The sequence below is a fragment of the Triticum aestivum genome, chromosome 4D (genome assembly GCF_018294505.1).
Source record: "Triticum aestivum cultivar Chinese Spring chromosome 4D, IWGSC CS RefSeq v2.1, whole genome shotgun sequence".
Classification (NCBI taxonomy): Eukaryota; Viridiplantae; Streptophyta; class Magnoliopsida; order Poales; family Poaceae; genus Triticum; species Triticum aestivum.
In genome coordinates this window covers 241,572,324-241,587,362 of record NC_057805.1, presented here as the reverse complement: position 1 = coordinate 241,587,362, position 15,039 = coordinate 241,572,324, and the positions used below count along the sequence as shown (strand labels likewise).

At 44.2% G+C, this 15,039-nt stretch overlaps 1 protein-coding gene across 1 annotated transcript; it reads left to right on the top strand.

Moving 5' to 3' along the window:
• The first annotated feature begins 408 nt into the window (after positions 1-408).
• Positions 409-12,958, top strand: LOC123096868 (putative cytochrome c biosynthesis ccmC-like mitochondrial protein). Its single transcript, XM_044518654.1, has 7 exons — positions 409-478; positions 996-1,026; positions 5,429-5,916; positions 8,593-8,622; positions 9,594-9,617; positions 10,971-10,984; positions 12,839-12,958. Exons 1-7 carry the CDS (start codon positions 409-411, stop codon positions 12,956-12,958), a joined length of 777 nt encoding a protein of 258 aa, XP_044374589.1.
• Positions 12,959-15,039: the final 2,081 nt, after the last annotated feature.

The following is a 15,039-nucleotide window of genomic DNA, read 5'->3' as shown; positions in this document are numbered from 1 at the left end:
TTTTTGTCACTCATACACGAAGTCAGTAGTGAAATGGGTTCCCCTACCGTAATCTTTCACTAGCCCCAATCGATACGCACATTCGATAGAATCATAGTTTCCCCTACTTTCAATTGCGAATCGATGATGAAGCTCTTTCCCCTTTCTTCGACCTCCTTCCTGATATCCCTTAACTAATACTTGCCCACCTCCTCTCATTGAGCTCTGTCTTCAGCAAAAGCAGGCTTCTAGTTTGCTTTGTTTGCAGACAAGAAGGGAGAAGTGAACTACTGACTAAACCAGAACTCGTACTAGCCCATTCCTTCCCAGAACTGCACCAACTACAAGACGTATGAACCTATCGATCCACTTGTAGGGCGGAGATTGTATTTCTCTTTCGAGCGTTCAAAGATCCAAGTGCTAGAATCAATGGATGCATGCCCAGCTCCAAATACAGATGCAAAGCCTCCAGACAGTGCTGATTCAGGAAGTGGTTGCGGTCGCATTTTCTTCTGGTGGATGGTATCGATCAGCGTTTGAAGGAAGCTCTGTTTTCCTGTCAGCATTAGTCAGGTTTCGAGTACTTCACGTGAGGGCAGCAGGGAAAGGAAGAGTATTTCATCACGGCCATTTATTAGGAGTACTTGGATAAGTTAGGACAGTTTCTCTAAGGCAAGCTGTTGAGTTTGTCAGTTCATAGGTTGTCGTACAATATGGATGTAGTAAGCCTAGACTCTGATTACCGATTATTAAAGCGAGGACTCTTTTTCTCTCTCCCCATTAACGGAAAACTATCTTAACCTCCTTCAGCAAGTTCGTTATCTACAAGTAAGTTAGAGACTTCCTGTTCTCAAGCTAGTTATTTTATACAAGACTTTTCTATAAGGCCTGCAAGCAGGTTCAGGTGGAAGCAGGAAAGTAACACCACCTGTTTTTACACCGGGTGTAACTCTTTCTCTTTTGCCCTTTATGCCAGCCTGTTCCCTAAGTAGGATAATTTCACTGTGTTATTACAGGTGGTATTGCTCTCAAAGCTAGGAAGGAAAGGTAAGGAGCAAGCTTATTTACTAAGATCCTAGCGAGTGGAATACTTTGAACGAGCAGGGGAGCGAGAGGAGTACTTTACGCAAGTAGTGGTTTACCAGGAACTCGTATACGAGCTAGTCATATAGTCCTTGAAGCATTGTTCCTTTTATCGGTAGGGTTGTTAACAAGGAGTTTGAAGCTTGAGTACTTTCAGCTTTCCTGTTTTAGCTAGGAATGAAGTTGGTACAGAGGTGTGAAGTAGAGAGGTTAGATCTTCTCTTCCTTCTCATACAGCGAGTAATATCTCTACTACACTTTCCACTTTATGTTGATCAGTTTGAGCATGAGCAGCTCGTTCAGGAGCAGCCGCCCGTGGAACTCTTATTTTGAGGAAGCAATGAACATTGTCTTTTTCCATTCTCAATAGCTGAGGAAGGAGGGGGTGAGGTCCTCACTTGCGAGTGAGGCAAGGCTTTCTTTTATAATACATCCTGCCCGATTTTGGTTGACGATTGCGTTCTATTCCAATTATTCACTTGTTTTTCTTGTCACTGTGGCGAGAACAGATGAGAGAGAGAACTATTTTCCATTTCCAGACAGACCCCGAGCCGAGGTTGGAACAATTCTTTATTTTCTTGTTGGTTCCTTCTTTATTATTTATTCCAAGTTTTTCTCTTCCATTCGGTTCATTAGCTTTAGGAAAAATAGAAGCTGCGCAAATGCTCACTTCTAAAAGGCTTAAAGGCTCTGATCAAGGCAATGAACATTTTGCACTTGGAAACTAATAAGAAAGGAATTCAAATCATAGTTCAATACAGACTTTTTCTCTTTTAGCAAGGGTGAAACTTTCCTTCCAATACTTGTGCGCTCTACCCATCTCTACTGAACAAACCCACTACACGTCGAGTGGCAGGGTATGTGTGTAGGCCTTCTCAAGGACATTTTTTTTGACAGAAAGACTGTAACGGAACCCCTTACAGTATAATTGGTGCAACAAACCCAAATTGCAAGTACCATGCCTTGAACCTGGGTGGGTGGGAAGGCATCAGCCCCTTCCCACCACTAGGCTATGCCTTAGTCTGCCTTTTCAAGGACATTCAAAACAACATGTCGATAAATTGATATAGACAGTGGGGCTAGATCGAGAGTTCTGAACTTTTCGTGGGTTGAGTGATCTTCAAACTCTTGTTTTTCTAGCGAAAGAATGCCCTTCTGAGCGATGATCTCCTACAAGCGAGTATAGTAAGGTTGACTACAATTGAGACAGAAATGTCACTGGTCAGCTCCTTAGCGTGACAATTAACACCACTTTCTTATTACCTAAGAGATTAGATAAGGGAAGAAGGCAGGCCAAAGCTTATAGATTCGGAGATCGTACTTCTGACGCTTTGTCTGAGTCAGTCCTACGACCCCTTCCGGCACGAATCCTAGCCTATCTGAGTCGCAGAATGAAGGGCTCTTCAGAAGGCGCGACCCAAGTCTCCTTTGATACTTCAGAGTCAGGAATTTTTTTTCCAAGGAAGGTGGATTTTCTGCATTTCGCAGCACGAACAGGGTGTACAGAAGATCGATGTGCCATCTTTCTAACCACCTTCATTTGTTGTATGATCAGTAGGGAAGGGGGCCTTTGATAAAGGGACCCCAACCAAGAAATCTAATGTCTCAAAGCCACAGTCAAGCTCGTATCGCGGAACTAGAACATTTCTTTGATTGATAGGTCAGATAGGAAGCAGGCAAGCAAACCAAGTTATAGTTTTGGAAGTTAGAACTCGGAAAGGTTGTCCTGTGACTACCTTTGAAGTCTTTGGGTAGGACATCAGGCTAAGGTCTTATGATGAGCCACGCGCATTGACTGCAGCCCTAAAGCTTTGTCCCTATCCTACCATAGATCTCCTATGCTGGAACATGAACAGAGAAAGCTGTCAGTGTAGTCTTAGGAACGAACCCGGGGTTGCTTTCGCAAAAAGATTGTACTAAAGAAAGCTAGAAAGGTCAATTCCAAGCTTTAAACCTCTGGTCCACGGGTCGGTGAACGAATCTGTTTTGCGAAATAGAGAACATGGACTCGATTGAACAAAGGTGGCACCGGAATGAATAGCCCACTTGTTTTGGGCAAGAATGAATGGGACTGATCGACTCGAGTTACCGAGCGACCTCCACTCTTCGACTCGAGCTTTCGCTTCTGCTTTTCTCTTGTTTTGATTTATTAGCTTTTTAGGGAAAGAAGTGGGTCTGAAATACAACTATGTTTATGAGTGCCGCAAATGAACCTTCGGTTCTTCCGAAGAACAAGGAGACACAAACTAAATAACTCGTATCAGGCTACGGGAATAGTGAACTGGAAGAAGTAACTAGTGAGGCTTTCGTTGGTCAAACAATATACCCTCCTCACTTGAGGAGAGTGAAGGTCATGACTTATTGAAGCAGAACGTCAATTGGCCAAGAGAAGGGGAACTCCTTTCGTCGGTAACTATTGAATTGCCTATCTAACAGTGAAGCGAAGCAGAACGTTGAACAGGAAACTCATGTCGTCGGTTATCCAATTTCCCTCCTTTCTTTTTCGACAAAGAAAACATTTAGGTATCGGTAATAGGATTCCCACTATGATTTGCAGAAAAAGATAGATTCTATAATAATCCATAAATAATATATAGAATCAGGCTCCGTAATCAAGTGCTCGCTGTGAGAAGAAGATCTACAGGCATGTACCAATTCTCCTTGCAAAATAAGTTTGAACCCGAGTGAGTATGGACCATATCCTCATCTTTCTTCTCAATATACACCTCGTTCCGTGAGAGACCTATCCTCGTTTCAAAATAAAGGACTGTAGTGAGGATCGATCCTGGATAAGCGAGTCAGTGTAGGGGCAGAGGCTGATGATTCTAAAGGTGATTTCTAACTACAAGATGACTTTATTTGAAAACGGAATCCAAATATCAACAAAAAGATGAATGGGAAGTCTTGTCGATATGAATTGATCTTCAACCAAATGACAATGCTTCGATTTCGATCTTGACTTCTTTCTTGGATGCCTGAAGTTTGTGTTCGCATTTCATCAAAGGAAAAGTGGGCTGTACCCACATGAAGAAAAGAGTTGCTCGTGTAAAAGCAATATCTTCTATTTGACTTATCTAGCCGTGTCTCGTCTTGCACATACTCGGCTCGGTGAATGGTTCATCTTTGATTGGCATGGTCCTTTGGATGTAAGAGATCTTGTTTGCTGGCCGGGCCCTTCCATGAGTTTAGATCTCTATGTATGAATCTCTTATGAAATCCCATACTTTTTTATCATTTTAGAACGATCAGCATACTGTGTGACTTCTGCGTGACAGTTCTTGCATTTTGTTTGTTGCTTTGCATGAACATTTAGATATTGGAAAGCGAACTCCCTAAATTCATAGATAGAGAAGGACGGGCAAAAAGAGAGAGACCGACTAACTACCCGGATCAATGTTGATTGATGACTGAATAAATAGCCGTAAGCAACAACTGCACGAGAGAGAAAGAGCGGATCCAACTAAGGAAATGCAGTACCTGTTCTGTCGGAGCTAATCATGCAAAGCTAGCGTAGCGCCAGCCGTCGAAGTGAATGAATTCGAAAGAACGCAGAAGTAAGGAAACGAGACGACTCTTTCTTGAACAATTTCATAAACAGATCTTCCCCTCCACACCAATCACGAGTTTTTTATTCCTCTCATATATCGTCGTCACGCCCTTAATGATAGGTTTTGAAAAACATTTTTCATGTCATTCCCATTTAGGTTCGATTCGGATCCCTCTGTTGTTTCCCTTTCCTCCCGAACCTTTTCCTCGAAATGATAAAGAATCTAGTACACTCGAATTGTATTATTTAAGTGCTTATTGCTTGCCAAAAATCCTACTTCTACAATTGGTAGGACACCGGGTTATTCAAATAAGTCGTGTTTTCTGTGCTTTTCCCATGTTACAACTTCCGTACCAATTCGATCAATCTGGAATGGATCGGTTAAACATTCTATTAGGGAGCCTGGTCTTGACTCTTATGTGTGGTATTCATTCTCGTTCGGCTCTTGGAATCACATCCAGCAGTGGTTGGAACAACTCGCAAAATCCAACCACTTCACCTACTTTATTGCCCCCAACCGTTTCCCGCACCTCTATAGAAACAGAAGGGTTTCATGTTCTTTCATCGATTGGGTATTCCTCTCCTTTTGTATCTATTTATCCAATTTCGGTCTCGATTAGTTCACAAGATTGAATGGCCAAGTCATGGAAAAGCCGTTATTCGATTGTTTTAAAAGAATGTTGAGCCAGGCCCGGGTATGTAAGTTCAGTGATGTACAAACAAGGATTTATTTTACTTCCGCACCTAGGTTGGGGGGGTTCTATTTAGGGAAGAATAAGGAAGAGGAATATAATCTCATTCATGTGTTCATGCTAACAGAAGAGCGGATCCAATACACATAAGGCATAGGTCGTTCTTAACAGCGATGGCTATTCATTTAAGTCTTCGGGTAGCACCACAAGATCTTCAACAAGGTGGAAATTCTCGTATTTCATATGTACATGTTCCTGCGGCTCAGATGAGTATAGTTATTTATATCGCGATAGCTATAAACAGTTCCTTGTTCCCATTAACAAAACCTCCCCTTTTTCTTCGCTCTTCCGGAACCGGTACAGAAATTGGTGCTTTTTCTACTTTGTTTACATTAGTGACTGGGGGGTTTCGGGGAAGGCCTATGTGGGGTACCTTTTGGGTGTGGGATGCTCGTTTAACTTCTGTATTCATCTTGTTCCATATTTACCTGGGTGCACTACGTTTTCAAAAGCTTCCTGTCGAACCGGCTCCTATTTCAGTCCGTGCTGGACCGATCGGTATACCAATAATAAAGTCTCCAGTCAACTGGTGGAATACATCGCTTCAACCTGGGTGTCGGTGTCAAAACCGGCAGATCTCGGGTAGGAGGTTGCAAGCTGTGAATCTAGGATCGATGGGTAACAGGAGACAAGGGACACGGTGTTTACCCAGGTTCGCGCCCTTTTAATGGAGGTAATACCCTACTTCCTGCTTGATTGATCTTGATGAATATGAGGATTACAAGAGTTGATCTACCTTGAGATCATATGTTGTGGTCTAAACCATAGAGGTATGATGAGTAATATCATAATCTATCAACCAGCCTGGCCTCGGCTTATATAACATACCAGAGGCGTAGGATAACAAGAGTCCTAGTCGAATAGGTCGGTGGAGAGGAGTCCTTGTCTTGATCACCAAGTCTTGTGGAATCTTCCTCGTATATGTCATCAGCTGTCCGAACTGGCCCATGAGTAAACGGCCACGGGGGTCTTCGGCCAAATCCAACTGATCGGGAGACGACGTGGTGAGTAACCCCTAGTCTAGGACACCGTTAGTAGCCCCCTGAACCGGTCTTCAAGTTGGGGACGTTCCTCGATTCTTTTGAACTGTTCTTCATCTTCGGTCGACAGTCTTGAAAACTGGTTCAACAAATCTTCTCATCTTCGATCTTGAGGATCGCCGAAGTAAATCCAAAGAGTTCACACATCGGGTATCCGAGGAACCCCTTTGAGTTATCGGCCTTCATCAATGCCTAGTTATTTTTATGCCATACCTCGGGTTTGAAGTTGTTCCCGAGCGGCAGTGTCCTCTTGCATCCGAGCTCCAACGCCGAACTGTATTCGAGGTATCTTTTGTAGCCGAGCACCAACGCCGGACCGCTTCCGAGCTCCAACGCCCGAATGTATCTGAGCTCCAACGTCGGACCGTGTCCAAGCTCCAACGCCGGATTATATCCGAGGTGTCATAGATCACCATGGCTCAAAAAAGTTTCAGCTGAGCTTAATGCCGGAAATGCCCTCTAAGGAGCCAGCCACTCGCATCCGAGCTATATGCCAAACTGCTTTCGAGGTGGCTCAACACCTTGGTCATTTGCTGATTGTTTGTGGATTTTATTTCTGATGCGTATAAATTTATTTGCTGACAAGATGTATTGCCAGTAGCCCTCAAGGTGTCTGTCGGCCTAAAATCCGAGATGCACCAGAAGGAAAATATGAAACCGTTGATCCTAGTAGCTTCTGAGACTCAGGTCGTGAAATCGGCCTGAGGATCAACTCCTAGCTCGGCAGCATACATAGGAATAGAAACGCAGTGTAATATATACAGGTAATAGTGATCGGCGGACGGGCCCCTGAGAAAAGGTCGTGATAAGTCGTCATGATATATCAGCTTGATGCCGGATAAGTCCCCTATGGTACTTATTGTCGTCCGAAGAGGCACTTGTCCATAGTTCGGTTTATGCCGAACACTTAGCACTTTGAATTTTCCGCATTGAATAGACAATGCAGTAGCCCCCGAGCCACTGGTCGGGTGGCAACACCAGATCAGGGGATCGATATGCCCCTTTAATATTTGTAAATAATGAGGGCAAAGCCCAGTAGCCCCCGAGCCTTAATGTGGGCACGGGTGGCCGAATTAAGGATCGATATCCGTTTGACAGAAAATTTTGTTGTGTTTAACACAAACTTCTCGGAAAGAGAATAAAGATCTCTTAAAAGAGCTTAGAGCTTGTCGAAATCCGAGCTCGCCAAGGTAGGCCCCAAGGGGTTTAAAAGATGGATTTCAGTAAATGGATTTTACTCGCAATTTTTAGGTGTAATGATTCTATGTATCCAAGTACTTTACATCATTAATGCTCAGATCCATATTGTACAAAACTTTGTTGACCGACCATCGGCTTCAACCTCCTCGGCCAGTAGCTGGGGAGTGTTTGTCCTACTTTATAAAGCCTTTACAAGGGCAAAGTTTTATGGCAAACAAGGCAATCCGGTCATACGGTTTCATAAACAAAGGTACACGGAGAGATGTGTTATATTACGTTTTAACGTAAGAAACATCTTCCAAAGAAAATAGTCCCGCTGTCGGTTCATTTCTTTGGGTCGTCATGCTTATCATGATCATGAAAACTCACCTATGAGCAATGTGGGAGGAAAATATTGAGGATTTAGTTCAGGGAAAATTCCCGAACTCTGTGTTAGTAATGAACCAAAAAAATTATTTCCGTCGTTGCCGACCAATGTGATCCTTTAAGATTGCTAGCTTTCGGCTTCACCTAGTCTGAGGTACTAACTTGGATGACCCGGTAGTAACAATCACAGAGGTGCTCCCTTTACCGCCTAGCCGAACAATCGGGAATGTAGGGGTAAGCACAGGAGCCAGGCAACCCAGCTTGGCCAAAATCTTAAGTCAAATGATGCATGTTTATGGCTTTATAATGATGATTACGGAAGGCAACATTTTGTATATTGAATACAAAGGCTGATGATATATGTTTATTTTGACTCCGTTGCGATTGTTTATCATTTGAAAGTGGCCCATCGTCGGCTTCCACCCCTTTGTAGATGCTACGCAGGGTGTTTCCGCAATAACAAAACAACCCTTAGCCGACGTCTCGGTGCCCGGGGGCGGTTGTGTTAGCGGAAACAAAGCAATCAGATATGCGGGCTTTATAACATTCACATGGTCATAGGAGCTTAAAGTTGGGAGGCCAGTTACTAGCCCCCAGTTAGTGTTCGGCGACAGCCGAGGTCAAGCCATAAACACTTCGGCCAATGTTATGAACGGCCCGTCATTTAACACAGTCATTGGATTGCTGACCAGTTTATGCTTATTGTGATAGTCAGTTTTTGGCTTTCTCCACTGAGGTGCCTAACCATGCGAGCTGGAAGCACACTCGCAGTGGTTCTCCCTTTGCACACCTAGCCGAACAAAGCGGAACGTAGGAGGCAAGCACAGGAGCCGGGCAACCCAACTATTGACTGAAGACACAATTCGAAACCAATGCATATATAGCAATATTCGAGAATGTTTTTGCCGAATCTCTAAAGGTGTCGGGCGTTGCACTGCAAAACTTATGTTGGAAACACACAAATAGTTTAAAAGTGCCATAGGCTTGGAAAACCAAACAAAGCTTCATTGTAAACTTGACGTTCGAACTAGATCAAGTGTTCGGTGCCAATCCAAAAATTGGTCTTAAAATTTTTGTGTTTCCGTCGTGCATTAATATGACACATCCGATCTCAAGACTTCAAGCGGGTCAGCCGACGGCTTCAACCTCCTTATCCCGAAGGCGGAGTGCTTCTCCGAGGCTAGTTTAGCAAACTAAACTTGAGCGGCTTTTAGAGAGAAGACAGGCTATCCGGCTATTGACCATACACTCGAGTCGAAAAAGGAGCGGTAGAAAAAGACTTTGCAATGACCAAGAAGAAAACACATTTACTATAAAACAACTCATATAAATTTTAAGAGCCCCCAAGTGACTTGGGTAATAGAATTTTATGTATAATGATTGTATGTACTGAAGTACATATATCATATGTGTGTTCACCCGAATTTAAACGCGTCTTAACCGACCGTCGGCTTCTGCCTCTTCGGCCAAGGGCCAAAAAGTGTTATTTACTCCACCTGTCGAGAATATCGATGGTGTTTCCAATAACCAGGCAATCAGGCCATAAGGTTGTAACACACAAAGCGCGCCCAGGGTACTTATGCTATATTACTGACGAAGTGTAAGAAGCGTCTTCGAAGAAAATAGTACCTTCACCGATACCTTTCTTCGGTTGCTTGTTGTTACTATGAGGCTTGTGCAATAGATTTTTTGTATTCATGAGTTCCGTTGTGTGCCGAACATAATTGAAAACAATAAGAGCGCTAGCTTTCGGCTTCACCCTGTCTGTGGTCCGAGCTCGGATGACCCGATCGTGACAATCGCAGAGGTGCTCCCTTTACTCCCTAGCCGAACAATCGGGAACGTAGGGGTAAGCACAGGAGCCAGGCAACCCATCTTGCGAAACACTTAAGTCAACATGGTGCATATTGTGGCGTAATACACGAACAAGGTACGAAGCCATACAAGTATAATCATATGCAAGAGGAAAGGCTTCATAATGGAAGCCCCTAAATAAACGGGGTGTTTGAATTTGTGTGTCACAAACAATGTTTTGACAAGGAAGTTTTTCATAAATGACTTTTTGCCAAAAAAAAGTATAATTCTTGGTCGAACCGAACAAAATTTAAAACTGAAAGTTTTTGAGCATGGAAGCAACTTTGCTGGTTAATGTGTTCGACATTGATGATGCGGTCCGAGCTTGATGTGGGACAAGGTTCCATTCCCCAAGCCGGTCCTGAGGTGGCGGAGCGAAGAGCTCGGCACTCTGAAGTGGTGACATAGCATGGCCAATGCAGGCCGGTAGAGTGACGCTGAAGTCCCTGGTGTGGGTTAATGAAGTGTTGACGAAGCCCCCCGTCCAGCCGAGGTGACAACACTGCCCGACCCGGATCATTTGCCTGTGCACAAAAAATAGTGCAAACCGGGGATAATAGTAATGATAAGAAATTAAAAAAATTGTTGCATAATAAATAATTTATGCAAAGTGACTAATAAAGGAAATATGGCATGTGCACCGAACACTCGATGAGGTAGAGCTCTCTTGGCGATGCCGAAGTCCCCGAGGAAACCGAACACGTCGGTATGGCAACACGACCAACAAAGTGATCACGCGAGCCGATTTACGCCGATTGGGACGACGACATCGGCTTGCCGAAGAGACCACGTGACGCAGTCGAAGTCCATTACCTACACATGTAAAATAGTGCAGGCCAACAATAATAATATGAATATATAAAAATCCTCGCGCAATTAATTTACGAAAAATAATCTATATAAAGATAAGTGGCCTGGCGTCGAAGTCAATGTCCATGCAGGGCGTCGACATGATGCGTTAAAGGCGTGGCAAAGCCTGAATTCACAGGTCGGCCCGAATTCCGGATGCGGCGTTTGCCGAACTATGTACGGAAACTGACCGAACCACCACGCGGCCGCCGGTAATGCGACCACCATTTGATAGACCTGTGTATAAATGATGGAACAAACCAAAGTAATACTTCCTTGGGAAAAATAAACCCAAACAAGCAAATATTGCCAGGATTAACAATACCTGGTTTGTTTGTTGTAGCAGTCCGAAGAAAAGTGGATCCCATTGCCTGATGGTCAGTGAAGCGACGGTATGGCGATGCTGTCAAAGGTTGGCTCGCCGAGGCGAAGCCCCCGGTCAAGTTAACGTGACGAAGCTGGTCGGCTGACGACGCCGAAGTCTCCGGAGTAGGTTGAAGAAGGGATGGCGAAGCCCCCGGTCTAGCCGAGGTGACGGAGCAGGTCGCTAAGGAGACGTTGCAGCTATCATGTCAGCCGAGATGTTGAAGCAGTTAAGCGTGACGGACATCGGCTTAAAAAGCAACAGTGCGGCCATGCCGGCGCAGGTTGTAACTTGTGACGCGGTCAATGCCGGCTTGATGAAGTGACCGTGCGGCGATGCCGGTGTGACCGATCCGTGTAATCCGTGGGGCGGCGATGTTGGTGATGATTTATCCTTCGCGATGCTGAAATCTTGTTCGGCTTGCCCAGATGATGATTCGAAGAAGTTGAGATCGGCTCAACAAAGCGACGACGTGTCTAGCGCAGGTCGGCAACCGTGGAGCAACGTTGACGGGCTGGTTTAACACCAGCGCGATGGTGAAAATCATATTGGAAAAGACCTTAAAATTAGTGGGATGTGTTTGGGAACAAAACACAATACCCCATGCAAAACTTCCTTCAAAAAGGATGTCCGAAATTGCGATAAAAAAGATGAACTCGGGTTGGATTCGTTCTCGCGTAGAAAACAGATCTGAAAAAGTGGTCCACTCATCGGAAGGTTCCTCGAGTTTGAACCGTCGGATTGAGCTGAAATTCGGAGGGGTGGTAGATATGGGAGTTCCGCAGCAGATGAATGGTTGGATCTTCCAAAGGACCTCCGAGATAGGCTCTGGAGACCACGCCCTAAACTCGTCCAGATTCCCGTCTAGATTTGACAGGGCTCCGGTATATCGTAGATTGCCGGAGATTCCTCCATCGGAACTCAACGAAATTTTGCATGGCTGTTGTAGACTTAATTCCGCACAATTCCACCGAAGGAATCGTCAAAGCAATGCTCAAGGAGGTGGTGGCAGCGAATACAAGTTTGCTATCTGGAAAAACAGCATGGTCGCCCGGGGGCAATGTTGATGTTGAGCCCCCGAGCTCCGATGATAATTCCTCCATGATCATGATAGAAATAAGAGTTTATGTTGATGAAGGCCCTTGTCCGAACATGACTATCGGAGGCAGGGCACAGTCCTCGGTCAAGCCGAGGTGACCAGTCGAGCCGGTGACGAAGATGCCGATGTCGCAGTTAATCTGCAGACGAGCCATCGATCCTTTGCCGACCACACAACAGAACTCTCAATGAAAGCACCAATGTCGGTGTCAAAACCGGCGGATCTCGGGTAGGAGGTCCCAAGCTGTGAATCTAGGATCGATGGGTAACAGGGGATAAGGGACACGGTGTTTACCCCGGTTTGGGCCCTCTTAATGGAGGTTATACCCTACTTCCTGGTTGACTGATCTTGATGAATATGAGGATTACGAGAGTTGATCCACCTCGAGATCATATGTTGTGGTCTAAACCATAGAGGTATGATGAGTAATATCATAATCTATCAACTAGCCTGGCCTCGGCTTATATAACATACTAGAGGCCTAGTATAACAAGAGTCCTAGTCGAATACGTCGGTGGAGAGGAGTCCTTGTCTTGATCACCAAGTCTTGTGGAATATTCCTCGTATATGTCATCGGCTGTCCGAACCTACCCATGAGTAAACGACCAAGGGGGTCTTCGGCCCAATCCAACTGGTCGGGAGACGACGTGGTGAGTACCCCCTAGTCCAGGACACCGTCACTGGAAGCATTAGCCGATCTGGTACTTCCCCTTCTCTACCCGTATCTTGTTCATTCTGGAAACACGTCTTCCTATTCCATCTTTTCCCGAATCTCCCTTAATGGAAGACATAGAAGCTCGAGAAGGAATACCACTAAAAACCTAGTTCGCTCTCAAATAAAAACCTAGTTCACTCGCTAAAGCATCCATGGCTGAATGGTGAAAGCGCCCACCAACCTAGAAAGGCAAAATGGGTCGAAAAGTAGGTTCGATTCCTGCCAGATGCACTGTCTCTTACAGACAGAAACAGAAGAGGGAAAGAAGGTAGTATAGGGAACTTGCTTTTGGATTCTTATCGAAAGTGAATCCCTCTAACACTTATGTTAGTGTTTTATGAGAAAATCTTTTATAGACACAACAAGTGTGAAAATCCTTAGTCACTAGGCAAGAAAGCTCGATGGGAACTAAAACGATGCAATTAGTTCAGAATCAACAAAATGTACAATTTCAATGGAAAGAAGAAATGGCAAGTTTCCCTCCATTGAAAATCAATCAATCTAGAAATAGGTAAAGGAAGGCGTATCAAAGGGGTATTTTTTCTTTTTTCTATTCACTTCCGTGGGGTTCTAAATTGAAAACATGAACACAAACAAAATCGTATTTAAATTACATAAAAAAAAGAAAAGGGAGGAGTAGCTCTTGGTTTAAAAAAAGGGAGGAGATGGATCGAATTCAGTCTTCTTCCTTTCTTTGATGATCTTCAACACATCTATTTCAATTCCCTGCGAGTGAAGGATTTCTCGTATGGAAAAAAACCTCTTGAGCGCTATCTGATCTTATTTTTGTATTTCAAATATGGGACCTGCCTTTTTAATGGGACATCCCGGCAACAGGCCTACTCATGCATGTGGCCAAGTACTCGACCAATCCTCGGAGCGAAGGGATGAACGAATTCTCGAGGTCTGGTTCATTGAGGTCAGCATCACATGAAACCTTTAGCACTTATGTTCGATATTGGATGGAGTATAGCTGGAAGGTTAGCCTAGCTAGTCTTGTCAATCGGCCTGACTCGTCTTCTCCTTGGTACCTACTGCTATTGAACTTCGGTACCTATATTCCTGAAACAAGACAGACCTTCATGAAGACCTTCTATTTTCGAATAAGATCGGACATTTCCACATTGACGTGAAATTACATATGCGGAAAATAATCCTAGACTACAAAAGCTGCCCTTGTGTGGTAGAACCAGGTCTTCCACCAGGCGGTCATCTAAGTACTGAAGCCCCTATCTTGATATAGAATAGAAGTGAGTTCACACTAAAAATAGAAGAAGCCCTATGATTTTTTAGCCCTCCTATCAATCACTTCAGTAAAGGGATCAAAAGATTATGGTCTGAAATAGAGATTTGAGAGTCCCTCGTGTGAGTACGTGCTGAAGAGCAAGGAGTGAAAGTGCTTTCATCTTTGTTTCTGCTAGTTGTTTCCTACTAATAGTGATTAGTGAGTGCCCCATACATAGCCAATGTCCGCCCGTGTTCACATCCAGTCTTCTCTATACACTAGTGCAGCTTCCAGCTCTATGCTATGTATGGTAGTCGTTTGACTCAGGAATCCCTGATAAAAGCTTTTAGTCCGTGCCTGGCAGTTTCAGCTGTGGTCCAGTCCAGCAGCCTCTTTTCGATCCAAGAGTCGCATGAGAAGAAAGCTTCTGGTTAGCTTCAGTTAGTGTTAGTTAAATAGAAGGGGAACCACGTAACTATGCCAAGCCCGATCTTGGTTCCAATGCTGCAGAGAAAGGTTATGGGTAAAAAGAAGGTCTTTATCCTGATGCTGCGGAGACCGGTGTTCCTGATTGAACTCATTTACTTTCGAGGAGATTGGAAATCTCTGAATTTCTGCGAAACGAATTTACATATTTATTGCGAGGGGCTTTGAAAAGCGAAAGGATGAAGACTGATTTAGATCCTCTGAAAGCGCAGGAAGTATGCCTTTTGAGCTTTTTCTCCACCCACCTCTGAGCATCCTGTTGGAAATGGTCCTAGGAAAGACTACGTATGAGAAATCATTCTCACAACCAACTTTCCTTCTTGTGAGCAAATAAATGTAGTATTTAGTCCAACCAATCATTGGTGAATCTATGTCTTTCCTGAAAAGTGTAGTATTTGTGCCCAAGATATTTCTATTCCCTTTAGTAGGTGCACACATCTCGTATGGTAAATATACCTTTGTGCCCTATAAGGTAAGATT

What these genes read in the sequence shown, in the direction of transcription:
- LOC123096868 (XM_044518654.1), top strand. Translation starts at nt 409, where the DNA reads ATGGATGCATGCCCAGCTCCAAATACAGATGCAAAGCCTCCAGACAGT. An exon ending in TGATTCAGGAAGTGGTTGCG is followed by an intron (nt 479 to 995) that starts GTCGCATTTTCT and finishes GTGTTATTACAG; the next exon opens with GTGGTATTGCTCTCAAAGCT. An exon ending in CTCAAAGCTAGGAAGGAAAG is followed by an intron (nt 1,027 to 5,428) that starts GTAAGGAGCAAG and finishes TCATGCTAACAG; the next exon opens with AAGAGCGGATCCAATACACA.